The sequence below is a fragment of the Bos javanicus genome, chromosome 12, assembly GCF_032452875.1.
Source record: "Bos javanicus breed banteng chromosome 12, ARS-OSU_banteng_1.0, whole genome shotgun sequence".
In the NCBI taxonomy this organism is placed as follows: Eukaryota; Metazoa; Chordata; class Mammalia; order Artiodactyla; family Bovidae; genus Bos; species Bos javanicus.
Genome location: NC_083879.1, coordinates 57,533,352 through 57,549,604, shown reverse-complemented (window position 1 = coordinate 57,549,604; position 16,253 = coordinate 57,533,352). Strand labels below are relative to the sequence as shown.

Genomic DNA, 16,253 nt, shown 5'->3' with positions numbered 1-16,253 from the left:
AAGCACTTATGGAAAGGGACTATCACTCTAGCAATCTGTCTAGCTGTGCAGTTGAACTCTCTACTCTATACTTGCTGTAGATAACAGAACCCCGCTGAAAGTATTTCCAAGTACTTAAAGTGAACTATTCTATTCAAAAGATATAAGCAGAATGTCCTACAGTGTCTTGCAAATCAAAATGAAATGGGATCTCTTCAATTTAAGGCTTTAGGTGACACTCTAGATATTTGAGCTTGTGGCCTATCCTCTAAAACTTTGACAAAAATAAACTCTTAATTTTGCATAGGATTGGGATGAAGCAATACATATCAGGAAATGAAGAATATTTTTCAAAAGGGTTATCATCCAAGCAATGGATATAATGCCTGTTCAGTTTTAAAATGGTAATGATGATAGGCGGTAGTAGATAGTAATGATAAACTTTGCTAATGTCCAAATATTCTCAATAAATAATGTAGGAGTATCTATCTAATAGTGATAGCGAAGCAAAAAATGACATATTTAAAGATTTTGACTACAATATAAATTGATAAACGTAAATTACCAATATTTGTAATTCTTTCTTTAAACCTTGATTTAAGTCAGGTAGAAACACACAGATCTCTAATGGTCATGGATTATATTATAGCAGGCAATACTTTTTTGGTGAAAGGAAAGCATATGTTGGAAAATCTAGGATTATATTCTGACAGATAAGTAACTTGGCAATGTATTCTATATTTACTTTTACATATATTCCAAAAGCATTTACTAATTGCCTGCTCTGTTTCAAGTGTTTAATTGTGAAGGATGATAGTCATGCTGTATCAGTTCAGTTCAGTTCAGTCACTCAGTCGTGTCTAACTCTTTGTGACCCATGAATCGCAGCATGCCAGGCCTCCCTGTCTGTCACCAACTCCTGGAGTTCACCCAAACTCATGTGCATCAAGTCGGTGATGCCATCCAGCCATCTCATCCTCTGTTGTCCCCTTCTTCTCCTGCCCCCAATCCCTCGCAGCATCAGAGTCTTTTCCAATGAGTCAACTCTGATGTAGGTTAAATAAAAGACATTTATCATATCAGATCAGTTCAGTTCAGTCGCTCAGTTGTGTCCGACTCTTTGCGACCCCATGAATCACAGCACGCCAGGCCTCCCTGTCCCTCACCAACTCCCGGAGTTCACTCAGACTCACGTCCATCCAGTCAGTGATGCCATTCAGCCATCTCATCCTCTGTCATCCCCTTCTCCTCCTGCCCCCAATCCCTCCCAGCATAAGAGTCTTTTCCAATGAGTCAACTCTTCACATGAGGTGGCCAAAATACTGGAGTTTCAGCTTCAGCATCATTCCTTCCAAAGAAATCCCAGGGCTGATCTCCTTCGGAATGGACTGGTTGGATCTCCTTGCAGTCCAAGGGACTCTCAAGAGTCTTCTCCAACACCACAGTTCAAAGGCATCAGTTCTTTGGGGCTCAGCTTTCTTCACAGTCCAACTTTCACATCCATATATGACTACAGGAAAAACCATAGCCTTGACTAGATGAACCTTTGTTCACAAAGTAATGTCTCTGCTTTTGAATATGCTGTCTAGATTGGTTATAACTTTCCTTCCAAGGAGTAAGCGTCTTTTAATCTCATGGCTGCAGTCACCATCTGTAGTGATTTTGGAGCCCAGAAAAATAAAGTCTGACACTGTTTCCACTGTTTCCCCATCTATTTCCCATGAAGTGGTGCGACCGGATGCCATGATCTTCGTTTTCTGAATGTTGAGCTTTAAGCCAACTTTTTCACTCTCCACTTTCACTTTCATCAACAGGCTTTTGAGTTCCTCTTCACTTTCTGCCATATGGGTGGTGTCATCTGCATATATGAGGTTATTGATATTTTTCCCGGCAATCTTGATTCCAACTTGTGTTTCTTCCAGCCCAGCGTTTCTCATGATGTACTCTGCATATAAATTAAATAGCAATTTTCAATTAAGGAGTTTCTTGAAACATGTTTTTATTATGTTTTGAATTCAGTTTATATATTAATCAAATATTTATCTTTTTAAGTGATGTAAGATACAAAGTAAAATAAGTCATTTTAACCAAATGATTATGTGCTTTAAATATCTAGAAAAAATATTTCAATTATTATTTGTATGTTTGTATGTCTCAAGAAAATATTACTAAATTATTAGCACAAACATATTTCATGTATTTAGCAGATTATGCCTTATGTTCACTCCCTTATGGTTGCTATTGGCCACTGAATAGAATTTGAAGAAAAGTCAATTAAATAGTTGCATGTCAGATAATACAGTGTGAATTCTATCATTTCAAACACTGACATTTAGGTACATTTATTTTTATGGAAACACTTTCCTCTCCATTCCTCCTGCTCTTCATTTATTCTCTCTCTGTCTTTCTCTGTCTCTCTGGCATAATAATCCCTCACAATACATGATACCCAGTTCTAATGTTCCCTAACCTGTGACTATGTCACCTGACAAACAACATGAAATGTATGTGCAGATATGATTAAATATTGAGATGAGGACATCATTCTCCTTTACTCAAGTAAAGCAGGTCAAATCATATGAGATATTAAAGCTGAGACACTTTGCTCACTGAGGTCAGAGACAGAGAGATGTGATGAATGAAGAGTCAGAAAGATGCAACTTTGCTGACTTTGAAAGTTGAGTAAGAGCACCAAGAGTCAAAGGAATGCGTGAGGTGTCTAGAAGCTCCTCCTGTGTCCCCAGAAAGGCACACAGATCTGAAAACGCCTTGATGTTAGCCCAGTGAAAACCACGTCAGACCTTAAGACCTCCAAAACCATAAGATAATACATTTGTGGTTTTGTCACTAAATTGAGGTAATTTGATATGGGAACAATAGAAAACTAATGCATTGTTTCTCTCTTCATTTCATTAAAAAATCATGCGACACACTATGCAGCTCTTATTTGGGAGATAGGACATAAGGCTGGAAATATTATTGATATATTTAATAACTGAGGTAAAAGAAAAAATACTTGTTTACTTTAAGATAATTTTAGTATTTGTTTCATAACACATTGGATCTATAAGAAAATAAAAATTTTACTTTGACTCAGTAAAGGTGCTATTGTTTATTCTCTAGGTCCATGTTCAACTCCATGGACTGCAGCCCGCAAGGCTCTTCTGTCTATAGGATTTCCCAGGCAAGGACATTGAATGGGTTGCCATTTTCTTAGAAGAAATGGCATGTTCCCAGACTAGGGATTGAACTCGTGTCCTTTGTATTGCAGGCAGATTCTTTCCCCACCACTCACCCACTGGGGAAGCCCAGTAAAAATGACTGTGTTCAAGTAACTCACTCTGATATAGTGTTGCAGATCTGATCTAAAACATGCAAATGTCTTCTATTCAGTAATGTTTACACTGTTTATATTACATTGTTTCTCATTTAAAAGAGACTACTGTACCAGAAATGACTTCATCAAAATATTGTTTCAGTGAAATAAGAGCTCCTATTACAAATAAATTCTGTGGAGAAAAAAAGGGGACGTGGAGAAATGATTTAATCAATCATCTTATAAGTTGAGACAATAACTTAGTATTAGGTAATTCGTCATAATTGTGAAAGTCATTAGATGTTACAGAGAAGTACATGCAATTAAATGGAATTTTTTGGCATATCCTGACTCCAGTTTAATTTCCCCACTGTTTCTCCTCTCATGAATTATTCATATTTTCTTTATAATACATGTAACTTTTATTATTACAATAATTTATCATTTTAAAAGTTTGTATAATGTGTATTTTGAAATATATAGGTTGATTAATTTAAAATGCTTAATATGATGATATTTAGGTGTAGACATTTTAAATTTTTTTGAGATTATACACATATATACCTGTAAGAATCCATAACAGATGCCCCTTGAAGGAATTTTACATATTAAATTAATTTTGCAAAAATATATCATATAAATTTTAACTAAAGTAGATATAAGGATTTCTAATTTTAGATGATTCTTCTTGACTATTCAAAGCATTTTAGAGAAATTGGAATTCTCTTTCATCTTATTTGCCTCTTCCATTACTTTGCTTCTTGTGATCAAGGGTAATAATTTACTTCTTCAGGACAGGGTTTGACCCCTAGGCCAGGAAGATACCCTGGAGGAGGGCATGGCAACCCACTCCAGTACTCTTGCCTAGAGAATCCCATGGACAGAGGAGCCTGGCGGGTGACAGTCCATAGGGTCGCACAGAGTCAGACATGCTTAGTGACTAAACAACATATATATATGCCATATATTTGTGGTTTTAGAGCTATATCCTATAGTATTAATATATAAAGGAAAGATATTGGGTATATAAAGCCACACACACACACACAGAAGTCACTCAGTCGTGTCCGACTCTTTGCGACCCCATGATTGTAGCCCACTAGGCTCCTCGGTCCATGGGATTTTCCAGGCATGAATACTGGAGTGGGTTGCCGTTTCCTTCTCCAGGGGATCTTCCTGACCCAGGGATCGAACGCAGGTCTCCCACATTGTAGGCAGACGCTTTACCGTCTGAGCTATCAGGGAAGTCCATCAAAAACACAGATAAGTAGTAGTAAGTTTCAAATGATGTCAGTTGAGATCTTTTATAGATGAAATCTTCCTAGAAGTCAACTCGCCAATTATATGCACAGCTGGAGACAAGAGGCTGCAAAAAACGGTCCAACTGGAAAATATCTCGGGTACCCAATTAGATTCAGTTATTCTGCGTCTGTGGATTTAAAATGATCATCATCCACGGTGGAATAGATGTGTCCCTCGTTGCTTAGAAAATCCACAGCTAGCTTGACTGAGGCTACGGACATGTGTTGGAGTTGGTTCTTGAGATCCTGAAAGTTCAATCCTTCAGGTCTTAGGCAAGCCTTGATCAAATTCAGCACCTGGTTCTCGACCACAGTGAGGCCATTTGCTGGTATGAAGTTATTCCCACCGAAGTCCCCAGCCTCACCCATTCCTGGATTGCTGATAGGTGCTTTCCCTGCTGAAGGCTGGCTGTTCGACTTGCTCAGCATCTTGTGTGCATTGACTACTTCCAGAATATGTGTGGTGAACTCATATAAATCCATATCTTTAGCTATCTCTAGCTATCCAGACAGAGAAGGCAATGGCACCCCACTCCAGTACTCTTGCCTGGCAAATCCCATGGATGGAGGAGCCTGGTAGGCTGCAGTCCATGGGGTCGCGAAGAGTTGGACACGACTGAGCGACTTCACTTTCACTTTTCACTTTCATGCATTGGAGAAGGAAATGGCAACCCACTCCAGTATTCTTGCCTGGAGAATCCCAGGGACGGGGGAGCCTGGTGGACTGCCGTCTATGTGGTCCAACAGAGTCGGACACATCTGAAGTGACGCAGCAGCAGCAGCAGCAGCAGCAGCTATCCAGAGAGCCACTTCTTTTGTGCACCTTCAAATGCACCTGTATATGAATACACTTAACTTCTTTGACCACCTTTAGTCAGACTTTAATCAAACCACAGACTTTGAGAGATAGTGAAGGACAGGGAAGCATAGCTTGCTGCCGTCCATGAGGTCTCAAAGATTCAGATATGACTTAATGACTGAACAACAAATCAGACTTCTGTTAATTATTTTCCAGGTCCCTAATCAGTCAAACCTAATGGGGTAGAGGCAAAATTTTCCTCCCAACATTGATCAAACTTCTATCTTAAGTCATTTTTTTAAACTGAGCTTCCTCAATTTATAATATGATATTGTCTTAATATCATTTAAGGCTGAAGGTCAATGCACCATTTTTATATATGCATTTTGTTTTTCATCAAGAATCAAGTGTGAGATTGTTTATTACAAATTGAAAAGCAACAGGAAGCTCCAGTGGTTCAGTGGTAAAGAATCTGCCTGCCAGTGCAGAAGACATGGGTTTGATCCTTAGGTCAGGAAGATCCCCTGGAGAAGGAAATGCAACCCATTCCAGTATTTTTACCTGGGAAATTCCATGGACAGAGGAGCTGGCAGGCAACAGCCCATGGGATCCCAAAAGAATCAGATAAGACTTAGCAACTAAATCAACAACAACAACAACAATATAGCTATCAAAACAATAATGGAGGGACTTCTATCGTGGTCCAGTGGTTAAAAATTCGCTTTCCAATGCAATGGGTGTGGGTCGAATCCCTAGTCTGGTAGCTAAGATTTCACATGCTTCATGACCAAAACAAAAGCAATAGTGGAATCATACATACCTGATGAAGTGGTTCTCAAAAGTGGTTCCAAGGCTAGTAGCATTGCCATCAACTAGGAAATAGTTAGAAATGCCTCACCCTAGACCTGCAGAATCAGAAACTCTAAGTTGGGCCTAGCAATCTGTGTTTTAATAGGCTTCCCAAGTGATTCTGATGCATGTCTCCTTTTCTCTTAAGATTTCTTCCCTTTCTCTGCCTCATTTTACAAGTCAGAATGTGTCAACCTTCTTTTAGTTTCTTTAACTTGGTCTGCAACAAGCTAATGCCTTATTTTTGTTTTAAATGGAATTATATTTTTTCATAACTAATGTAAAGTGAAAAAGATTTGCCAGAGATAGATTGCCTTTCTTGTTCAAAACCCTAGATTTCTAAGAGAGAAAGGTGGTTGTCCAAATATCAATATATTTTTAAATTATTGCTATAATATTTTTTAGAAAATGTATATTGTATATATGCTTTAATCAAACAAATTTTAAAACTTGATGCCGACTAAATGAATAGCAGACTTTTCACAATTTCTGAATTAATGATGTTACCAAAATATTAGTATCATGACAAAATTATTAGCAAGTCAGTCATATCTTGTGCTTTCCTCTATTAATTTATAAAATTTGACATCTTAAGGTTTAAAGCTAAAATATAGGTAAATTTGTACACATTTATTTGCAGCCTATATTCTGAAAATTAGTTACATAAGCAAATATTCTTTTATGGATGAAATAATCCCCCAGTTAAAAATTGCTCAGTTGTGAACTTAACTTTATGAAGATATAATTTTTAGTATTTTACCAAATAAAATTGTAAAGAATCTGACATTTTTTTAAAGGTTTCTCATGCTACACTAATAAAATGCTTTGTGCAACTCTTTTCCACCTATAACCAATTTTTCCATAAGAAAATGTTTATAAGGTATAAAATGAGAAAGTTTACAAGGAATAAACTTTCATAATGAATAAAATAAGAACAAAAGTTCTTATTTACCTTTTCTAGATCACTAAATGATAGGTTTCAAGAAATTTATGAATATTAAATTCTCTCATCTTTTTTTAGTCAGTCTTATAGTTGCCCACTAATCATTAAAGTATATTAGTCCTTGGAAGGAAAGTTATGACCAACCTAGGTAGCATATTCAAAAGCAGAGACATTATTTTGCCAACAAAGATCCATCTAGTCAAGGCTATGGTTTTTCCAGTGGTCATGTATGGAGGCGAGAGTTGGACTCTCGCCCAACTCTGTATATGTATACAGTGAAGTGTTGGACTGAGCACCGAAGAACTGATGCTTTTGAACTATGGTGTTGGAGAAGACGCATGAGAGTCCCTTGGACTGCAAGACCAACCAGTCCATCCCTAAAGGATGGACTAACCAGTCCATCCTAAAGGAGATCAGTCCTAGATGTTGATTGGAAGGACTGATGCTAAAGCTGAAACTCCAATACTTTGGCCACCTCATGAGAAGAGTTGACTCATTGGAAAAGACCCTGATGCTAGGAGGGATTGGGGGCAGGAGGAGAAGGGGATGACAGAGGATGAAATGGCGGGATGGCATCACTGACTTGATGGACATGAGTCTGAGTGAACTCCGGGAGTTGGTGAGGGACAGGGAGGCCTGGCGTGCTGCAATTCATGGGGTCACAAAGAGTCGGATACGAGTGAGCCACTGAACTGAACTGAACTGAGTGTATCTCTTGTCCCTGTTCTCAATGTCTTTTCTGTGTAATGTTTTGTTTACCAAAGAAGGGCAAAATACAACATCAGAAGAAAAATTGCATTGTATTAGAAAATACTGCTGAAATGCGGCCTTAACTTAGTTGTTTTTTTTTTTTTTAACAAAGATTCAGTGTTTTTTATTTGAATGCTGATTTAATTTTCATTCTTATCCACAGCAATATTGAACATTAAACATAATTATCTCTCTGTCTTCTGCTCTTACTATAGACTTCAATTCTAACACCAAGGCTGTTTCCCTTCAGGGACCTAAAAGTGAATTGACACTGGTGATCTTCAACTTTGCTACAGACAGTGAAATTCGTATAGCAAGTGATAAATATTCCTGTGACCAAAAAACATAGTTTTCTGATACAGTTATTCACTCAAAGCTGACAGAGATGAGAAATGCTTGCCATTAGAGCAAAATAAAGATGTAGGATTATTCCTTTAGTGAAGATCACATGTAGCTTGTGGAGTTTTGACATCTATGAAAAATAAAAGTAGGAACTTTTGAAGGTTTTTAAATCACTTTTACAAGGTTGCCTGCTGTTTTCAAACCCTTCAGAATTTGAAATGATCAGATCATGCAGGAAACTGATGCTGTAAATCAATGAAAGAAAACAGACCTTTAAAATCCAGAAGACATGAAATACTTCTCCTAATACCACCCACACAATCCCTCATTTCCAAACTAGTTCATTACACTGTATTTTATTGTTAGGAATGCTATGGCCTGGTGTAATAAAACTGAAAGATTCACCCACAGTGACACACAATTTTGGGGAAAAGTAAGAAAATACTTTAAGTGTGCCTTCAACATATTATCTCTGCCTCTAATATTCCTTGCCCTCTTTAATCCATATTTTTCATAGTCCACTTCTCCTTTTCTGCGTGTGTATTTATGGCCATAAATGTAGCCAAGGAGAAGCCTGTACAAACATTCTTTCTCTCAGAAACGTTAATGTATAAAAGAATTAGATTTAATATGTCCTGTCTGTTGTTACTAAACTATTAATAGTAAATAAAATTCAGTATGATACTACCACATACATTTTTTAAACATAGAAAAAAAATAATCCTTAATGTTTATTGTTTCCATACATATTTTCTTAAAAGCTAAATGTTTATGTTTTGCCTCAAAATATATAATTTCCTCTCCTTCCCCAAAATAGTGTCAGTACCAGATAGTATTTGATCATTATGACCAAAATATTGTTTTTAAACCATTATGACCAAAATGTTATCTTTAATTATTAAATAGTAAAAATTTGATTTTAGATTGTCATCTGTAGAGCAATATGATAGTATTTCTTCAGGAATTCAATATTTAATTTAAAAATGAAATTCTAGTCTAGAAGTAATATACAAACCAAATACACAGAATATAAAGTTATGCAAAATTGATTTAGGATCTTTCATAATGTATCCACAACATCAACAGATAGTTGTTGTTCATTTCTGACACAGCAAAAGTGATAAAATAAAACATACCACCTATTTGTCTAATAAAAACACAAATAAAGGCATTTTATACTTGCATGATATTACTCTTAAAATCCATATTATTCAAAGAAAAATGCTTTCTTCAGATGCATCAATGTTTCATTATTTTTATGTCTGTATAATGCAACTAGTTTGACTTAAATAGTAAAGTAGATATCCCAAAAATATCCCAAAGCTGGAAATTATATTAAGATTTATTATATTTGTTCCTCTACTTCTTAAATTACATTTTCCTAAAAAAAGAAAAACTACCTATCCATGCATAATGATTAAATAAAAGTATGACTGATAGAGAACATGTGTTTTCCTTTATGTAAGAGAGTATTCGAAAAGAATAAGCCAAATGTACTCATTTCTATATAAAACATTTTTTATCAAGATCATTATTATCAACATATTTATAGTTCTATAGGAGTTATCTGGTGGGATGGGCACACAACTACTGAGGCGGTTATCACTTTGGCATTGTGTATGTTGATAATGTAAAGGAGTTATATTTGCTAAGACATTTATTGTTTTATTTGAAAAAAACACAAAAAGAGAAATAGTATTATGTAGCTATAGTTAATTAATGTAATTAAATTCTAAAGAATATTCTCTTCAGTTCAGTTCAGAAAGATTCCCACAAACTTTGATGCACTACTGAGAATTTGCTTTAAGGAAATTATTCAGGGTAATAAAGCTCAGTTCAGTCAGTTCAGTTACCCAGTTCTGTCCGACTCTTGGCAACCCCATGAATCACAGCACACCAGGCCTCCCTATCCATCACCAACTCCCGGAGTCTACCCAAACCCATGTCCATCGAGTCGGTGATGCCATCCAACCATCTCATCCTCTGTCGTCCCCTTCTCCTCCTGCCCTCAATCTTTCCCAGCATCATGGTCTTTTCAAATGAGTCAGCTCTTTGCATCAGGTGGCCAAAACATTGGAGTTTCAGCTCTTATCATTTTTCAAATGTTAAATTTCAACATACAAGTACTAGAACAAATTCTAGTGCCATTAAATGGTTAGAAGTTACTCCAGATAATATTTAAAGTATACTTATCTTATTTGTTTTGGAAACTCTTCCTAATACAGTGTGGTGATTATTTTTTAAGTTTTGCTTGATGTTGATTTTAAGTATATGTATTCAGTGTATACATATGTTTGTGTGTGTGCATGTAATACTTCCATTGCTTTCATATTTTTCTTTTATCCCATAATCCGCATAATTGTAGCATAATGCTTCATTACATTGAAGTGAAAAGAAATAGTCAAATGAATATGTTATGAAAAAGTACTAATATTTTATATCATGTGAAGAGTTTAAGAATTTAGAGAAGTATTTTAAATATTCTCTGTTTCCACTTAAACCAATGGCTTGTATTTTACCCATCTCTGCAAATTTTTGGAAATCCAGGCTCATATGTTTGAGGTAGACATGACTGAGGGACTTAACTGAAATTCTGTTCCCCTTCAAATCGATGTCTTGTATTTTACTTATTTCTGCAACTTTTTTGTAAATCCAAACATGCATCTTTAAATCTTCTTGCCTCAGGAGATATCAAAATTGAATGAAAAATTTTCTAAAGGCTATTACTATAATTACATCACTTCATTTTCTTTTAACACAATGGACATGAGCATCATTGTAGCATTCAGTTCAGTCATTCATCATGTCCAACTCTTTGTGACCCCATGGACTGCAGCCTGCCAGGCTTCCCTGTACATCACCAAACCCGGAGCCTACTCAAGCTTATGTCCATTGCGTCGGTGATGCCATCCAACCATCTCATCCTCTGTCGTCCCCTTCTCCTCACACCTTCAATCTTTCACAGCATCAGGGTCTTTGCCAGTGAGTCAGTTCTTCCCATCAGGTGGCCAAAATATTGGAGTTTCAGCTTCAGCATCAGTCCTTACAATGAAAATTCAGGGCATATTTCCTTTAGGATGGACTGGTTGGATCTCATTGCTGTCCAAGGGACTCTCAAGAGTCTTCTCCAACACCACATATAAAAAGCATCAATTCTTCGACAATCAGCTTTCTTTATAGTCCAGCTCTCATATCCATACATTACTACTAGAAAAACCACAGCTTTAACCAGATGGACCTTTGTTGGCAAAGTAATGTCTCTGTTTTTTAATATGCTGTCTAAGTTGGTCATAACTTTCTTTCCAAGGAGCAAGTGTCATTTAATTTCATGGCTGCAATCACAATCTGCAGTGATTTTCGAGCCCAGAAAAATAAATGTCAGCCACTGTCTCCACTGTTTCCCCATCTATTTGCCATGCAATGATGGGACCGAGTGCCATGATATTAGTTTTCTGAATGTTGGCCTTTAAGCCAACTGTTTCACATTCCTCTTTCAGTTTCATCAAGAAGCTCTTTAGCTCTTCACTTTCTGCCATCAGGATGCTGTCATCTGCGTATCTGAGGTTATTGACATTTCTCCCCACAATCTTGATTCCAGCTTGTGCTTCCTCAAGCCCAGCATTTCTCATGATGTACTCTGCATATAAGTTAAATAAGCAGGGTGACAAGATACAGCATTGACGTACTCCTTTTCCTACTTGAAACCAATCTGTTGTTCCATGTCCAGCTCTAACTGTTGCTTCCTGACCTGCATAGAGGTTTCTTAAGAGGCAGGTCAGGTAGTCTGGTATTCCCATCTCTTGAAGAATTTTCCACAGTTTATTGTGATCCACACAGTCAAAGGCTTTGGCATAGACAATAAAGCAGAAATATATGTTTTTCTGGAACTTTCTTGCTTTTTCAATGATCCAGCAGATGTTGGCAATTTGATCTCTGGTTCCTCTGCCTTTTCTAAAACCAGCTTGAACATTTGGAAGTTCACAGTTCACGTATTGCTGAAGCCTGGCTTGGAGAATTTTGAGAATTACTTTGCTAGCGTGTGAGATGAGTGCAATTGTGCGGTAGTTTGAGCCTTCTTTGGCATTGCCTTTCTTTGGGATTGGAATGAAAACTAACCTTTTCCTGTCCTGTGGCCACTGCTGAGTTTTCTGAATTTGCTGGCATATTGAGTGCAGCACCTTCACAGCATCATCATCTTTCAGGATTTGAAAGAGCTCAACTGGAATTCCATCACTTCCACTGGCTTTGTTCATAGTGATGCTTCCTAAGGCCCACTTGACTTCATATTCCAGGATGTCTTGCTCTAGGTGAGTGTGAGTGATCACACCATTGTGATTATCTGGGTCGTGAAGATCTTTTTTGTACAGTTCTTCTTTGTATTCTTGCCAATTCTTCTTAATATCTTCTGCTTCTGTTAGGTCCATATCATTTCTGTCCTCTATTGAGCCCATCTTTGCATGAAATGTTCCCTTGATATCTCTAATTTTCTTGAAGAGATCTCTAGTCTTTCCCATTCTATTGTTTTCCTCTATTTCTTTGCATTGATCACTGAGGAAGGCTATCTTATCTCTCCTTGCTCTTCTTTGAAACTCTGCATTCAAATGGTTATTTTTTCCCTTTTCTCCTTGCTTTTTGCTTCTCTTCTTTTCACAGCTATTTGTAAGGCCTCCTCAGACAGCCATTTTGCTCTTTTGCATTTCTTTTTCTTATTCTAGAAAAACCAAAATGAAAACATAAAGATCAGAAATTTATATTAATATAGTACTATAATCTGCTCCTGGGACCATTTAAATTTCCCCAGTTTTTCTAGGAATATCTACTTAAATAAAAGGATCAAATTCAGAATTGCATACATACATTTATTTTCTAAATCATTTTATTTCATTCATTTAGAACAGTTCTGTGTTATCTTGACTTTCATGATCTTGACACATGGGAATATCAAATGCTAGTTATTTTCTATAATGCCCTTAAACTTGGGAGTCTAAAATGTTTCATCTAATTAGATTCATACACTCCAGTGTTCTTGCCTGGAGAATTCCAGGGATGGGGGAGCCTGATGGGCTGCTGTTTCTGGGGTCGCACAGAGTCAGACACGACTGAAGTGACTTAGCAGTAGCAGTAAGCATCTTTGGCATATTTAACAAAGAGCAGTGTCATGTCCTTCCCATCCAGTCCTATTAAGGGCACACTTTTAATTTGTTTCATTACTTTTTTTTTTATATTTTGAGCACCTGATTAAGATGACACATAATGTACATATATATATATATATATATATGCATACATATACCTGTACTGGGATGGAGATATTCTGAGACTTCATCAAACATCTATTCATTAATTTATATTAGTATAGGCTCCTGAGTTCTTATTTTAGTTAACTGAGTATAATTCATTAATATCATCATGTTGATATTTAAATATTTTGTATAGTGAATATCTCTTTAAATTGACTTTCATATTTCTAGGCATGCACTTATCATTCTTTGAGCTCTTCTCTATTTTCTGGCCTAGAAAAGAGGCTATTGGGATCTCATTTTATACTTTCCTTATCCCACTTCTAAAATGAGTCATTTCTCCAAAGAATTTGGGTTACTTTAATGGAGAGTAGAGAATAGGAAAGAAGATTTTGATGCTAGGCATGCTCATTGCTACTGGTATGCCAACCAGCCTTAGTCAGCCCCACCTACTGTTTGTGACTGGATTGAGTGTCCAGGAAAGGAAGGAGATGTGGAAAAGGAGGAATAACTACAGTTGTTGTATCATATGTTAGAATAACAAAATCCCAGAATGAGACACTTCAAATTTCACAAAATAAACTTGTATGTAGCACAAACTTCATGACATACTATCTATGATTATTGAATATTTTGAAGAATGGTATCTTAAAAATGTTTTTATTTTAAACACATTATATATTAATATTATTAGGTTAAATGTTTACTGTTATCTTAAAAAAGTTTGTGTCTAAGATTAAAAACTCAAATGTTGTTTGATATAGGAAATTTAAAGTAAGCCTGAGTGTTTAAGTAAAGCATAAGTTATACATTAAATCTACATTTTAATTAATCATGTAAGTTTAATACTAAAATATTAGTATGAGTTATAAACATTTGTCAATGTATTCTGTTATAAAATATCAAACTAAGAAATAGAGTAAAAACAATCAATATTACATACACACTATCAGAGCAGACTGAGTCAAAAATATTTTGTGACCTTGTCGCAATATTAGTGAATTTATTTCTCAGTTTTATATTCTTCTTGATATATCTATATCTATATATATATATATATATATATCAATGTCATAACTAGTCCTTATAATGTTAATTGAATAGACTTGTAAAATAGCTGTTTATGCCACAAATCAATTACAATATGCTAAGAATTTTTAAATGGTTAAAGATAATATGTGGATTACTAATCTTGGTAGGATAACAATAATGTTGATCAGTGATAAAGATAATTTAAGAAATCATAGCTGACAACAAAATGTTCAGAGTAAATCAGACCACATCCAACCACACTCAGACTAAGCAGCTTTATTCTAGACTGGTATCTACCATGAGACAACTCAGAGAACAGAGTTGAAAATTTTAAATAGCAATTATATAATAGAAGGATGCAATACTCAATACAGGTGTCTTTTGGGGAAAGAATTAAGATTCCACAATTGAAGTACCTAGGAAGGAGACTTGTCCACCTGGATGGTGGATATAAACACTGCAAAGACTCACGTGAAATTTTTATCCCTGGTCCTATGGTTCATTAAAAACATCTGAAATCTCAGCTGATTGGATAAGAAAAGCCCATCTAGGTCCCATGCTAAACTAAGAATTATGAACTTCAAATTATGAAAAAAATATAAATATTACACATCCATTAATATAAACAACAAAATATGACAGAATGAAGTGTGATAATATGACTCCAGATCCTGCATTACTGGTAGGATTTTAAGTGCATTCCATTTCTGAAGGGTGAAAATATTACATAACTTGCAACCCAGAAATTCTCTTTGCCAGTATGTACAGAGGGAAAGGGCTTCCCTTGTAGCTCAGTGGTAAAGATCCCATCTTCCGATGCAGGAAACGTGTCAGTCCTTGAGTCGGGAAGATCCCCTGGAGAAGGAAATGGCTACCCACTCCTGTATTCTTGCCTGGGAAATTCCACGGACAGAGAAGCCTGGCAGGTTACAGTCCTTGGGGTCGCAAAGTAGTTGGACACAACTAAGTGACTAAAGCAACACCAGCAACAAGCCAAGGGGAAACTCTGTCAGTAGGTACTCTGGGATACATTTCCATGAATATTCAAAGCAGTACTTTTCATAAGAAATTTCAGGAAAAAAAAAAAAAAGACAACAACTAGATTTCACTGGCAAGAAAATGGATGTATGAGCAATAGAGAATATCATGTGACTGTGAGTGATTAAGCTAGGGTGAGCACAACAATAAACATGAATCATAGAAATGTAACTGAAAAAACAGCTGATGCCCTGGGAATGTGCAAAAACAGTGATGTTCAATTACTAAGTTAAAAGAATAATATGTGAGTGTGGGTGGGTTTCTGTGTGTGTGTGCACATATGTCCTTTTTAATAACATCATGGATGCTTTAAAATTTTATAACATATGATAGTGAGATTCAAGATGTCTTCTCAGATGAAATGCTCAGAGATGATGGTGCCCATGGAGCAAATAGTTCAAATTTCCCAGCCAGTTTACTGGTACTTATTAACAAATGAAAACAAGATAACCAATGTGAGGCAAGAAAGATAAAAAAACCATTAAAGATTTTAAATGAGAGTATAACAGTAACAAAACATTGCAATAATTCTATGTATGTGGGGGAAAAAGGCTTCCTGGTGGCTCAAAAAGTAGAGAATCTGCCTTCAATGGGTCTAGAAGATCATCTGGAGAAGGGAATGGCAATCCATTCTAGTGTTCTTGCATGAAGAATTCTGTGGACA

General features: G+C 36.1%; 1 protein-coding gene across 1 annotated transcript; it reads right to left on the bottom strand.

Annotated features, from left to right (window-relative positions):
• Positions 1-4,670: 4,670 nt before the first annotated feature.
• LOC133258087 (replication protein A 32 kDa subunit-like) lies at positions 4,671-5,094 on the bottom strand. The gene has a single exon (XM_061434402.1). It carries the CDS (start codon positions 5,077-5,079, stop codon positions 4,714-4,716), a length of 366 nt encoding a protein of 121 aa, XP_061290386.1. The 5' UTR covers positions 5,080-5,094; the 3' UTR covers positions 4,671-4,713.
• Between the last annotated feature and the right edge of the window lie 11,159 nt (positions 5,095-16,253).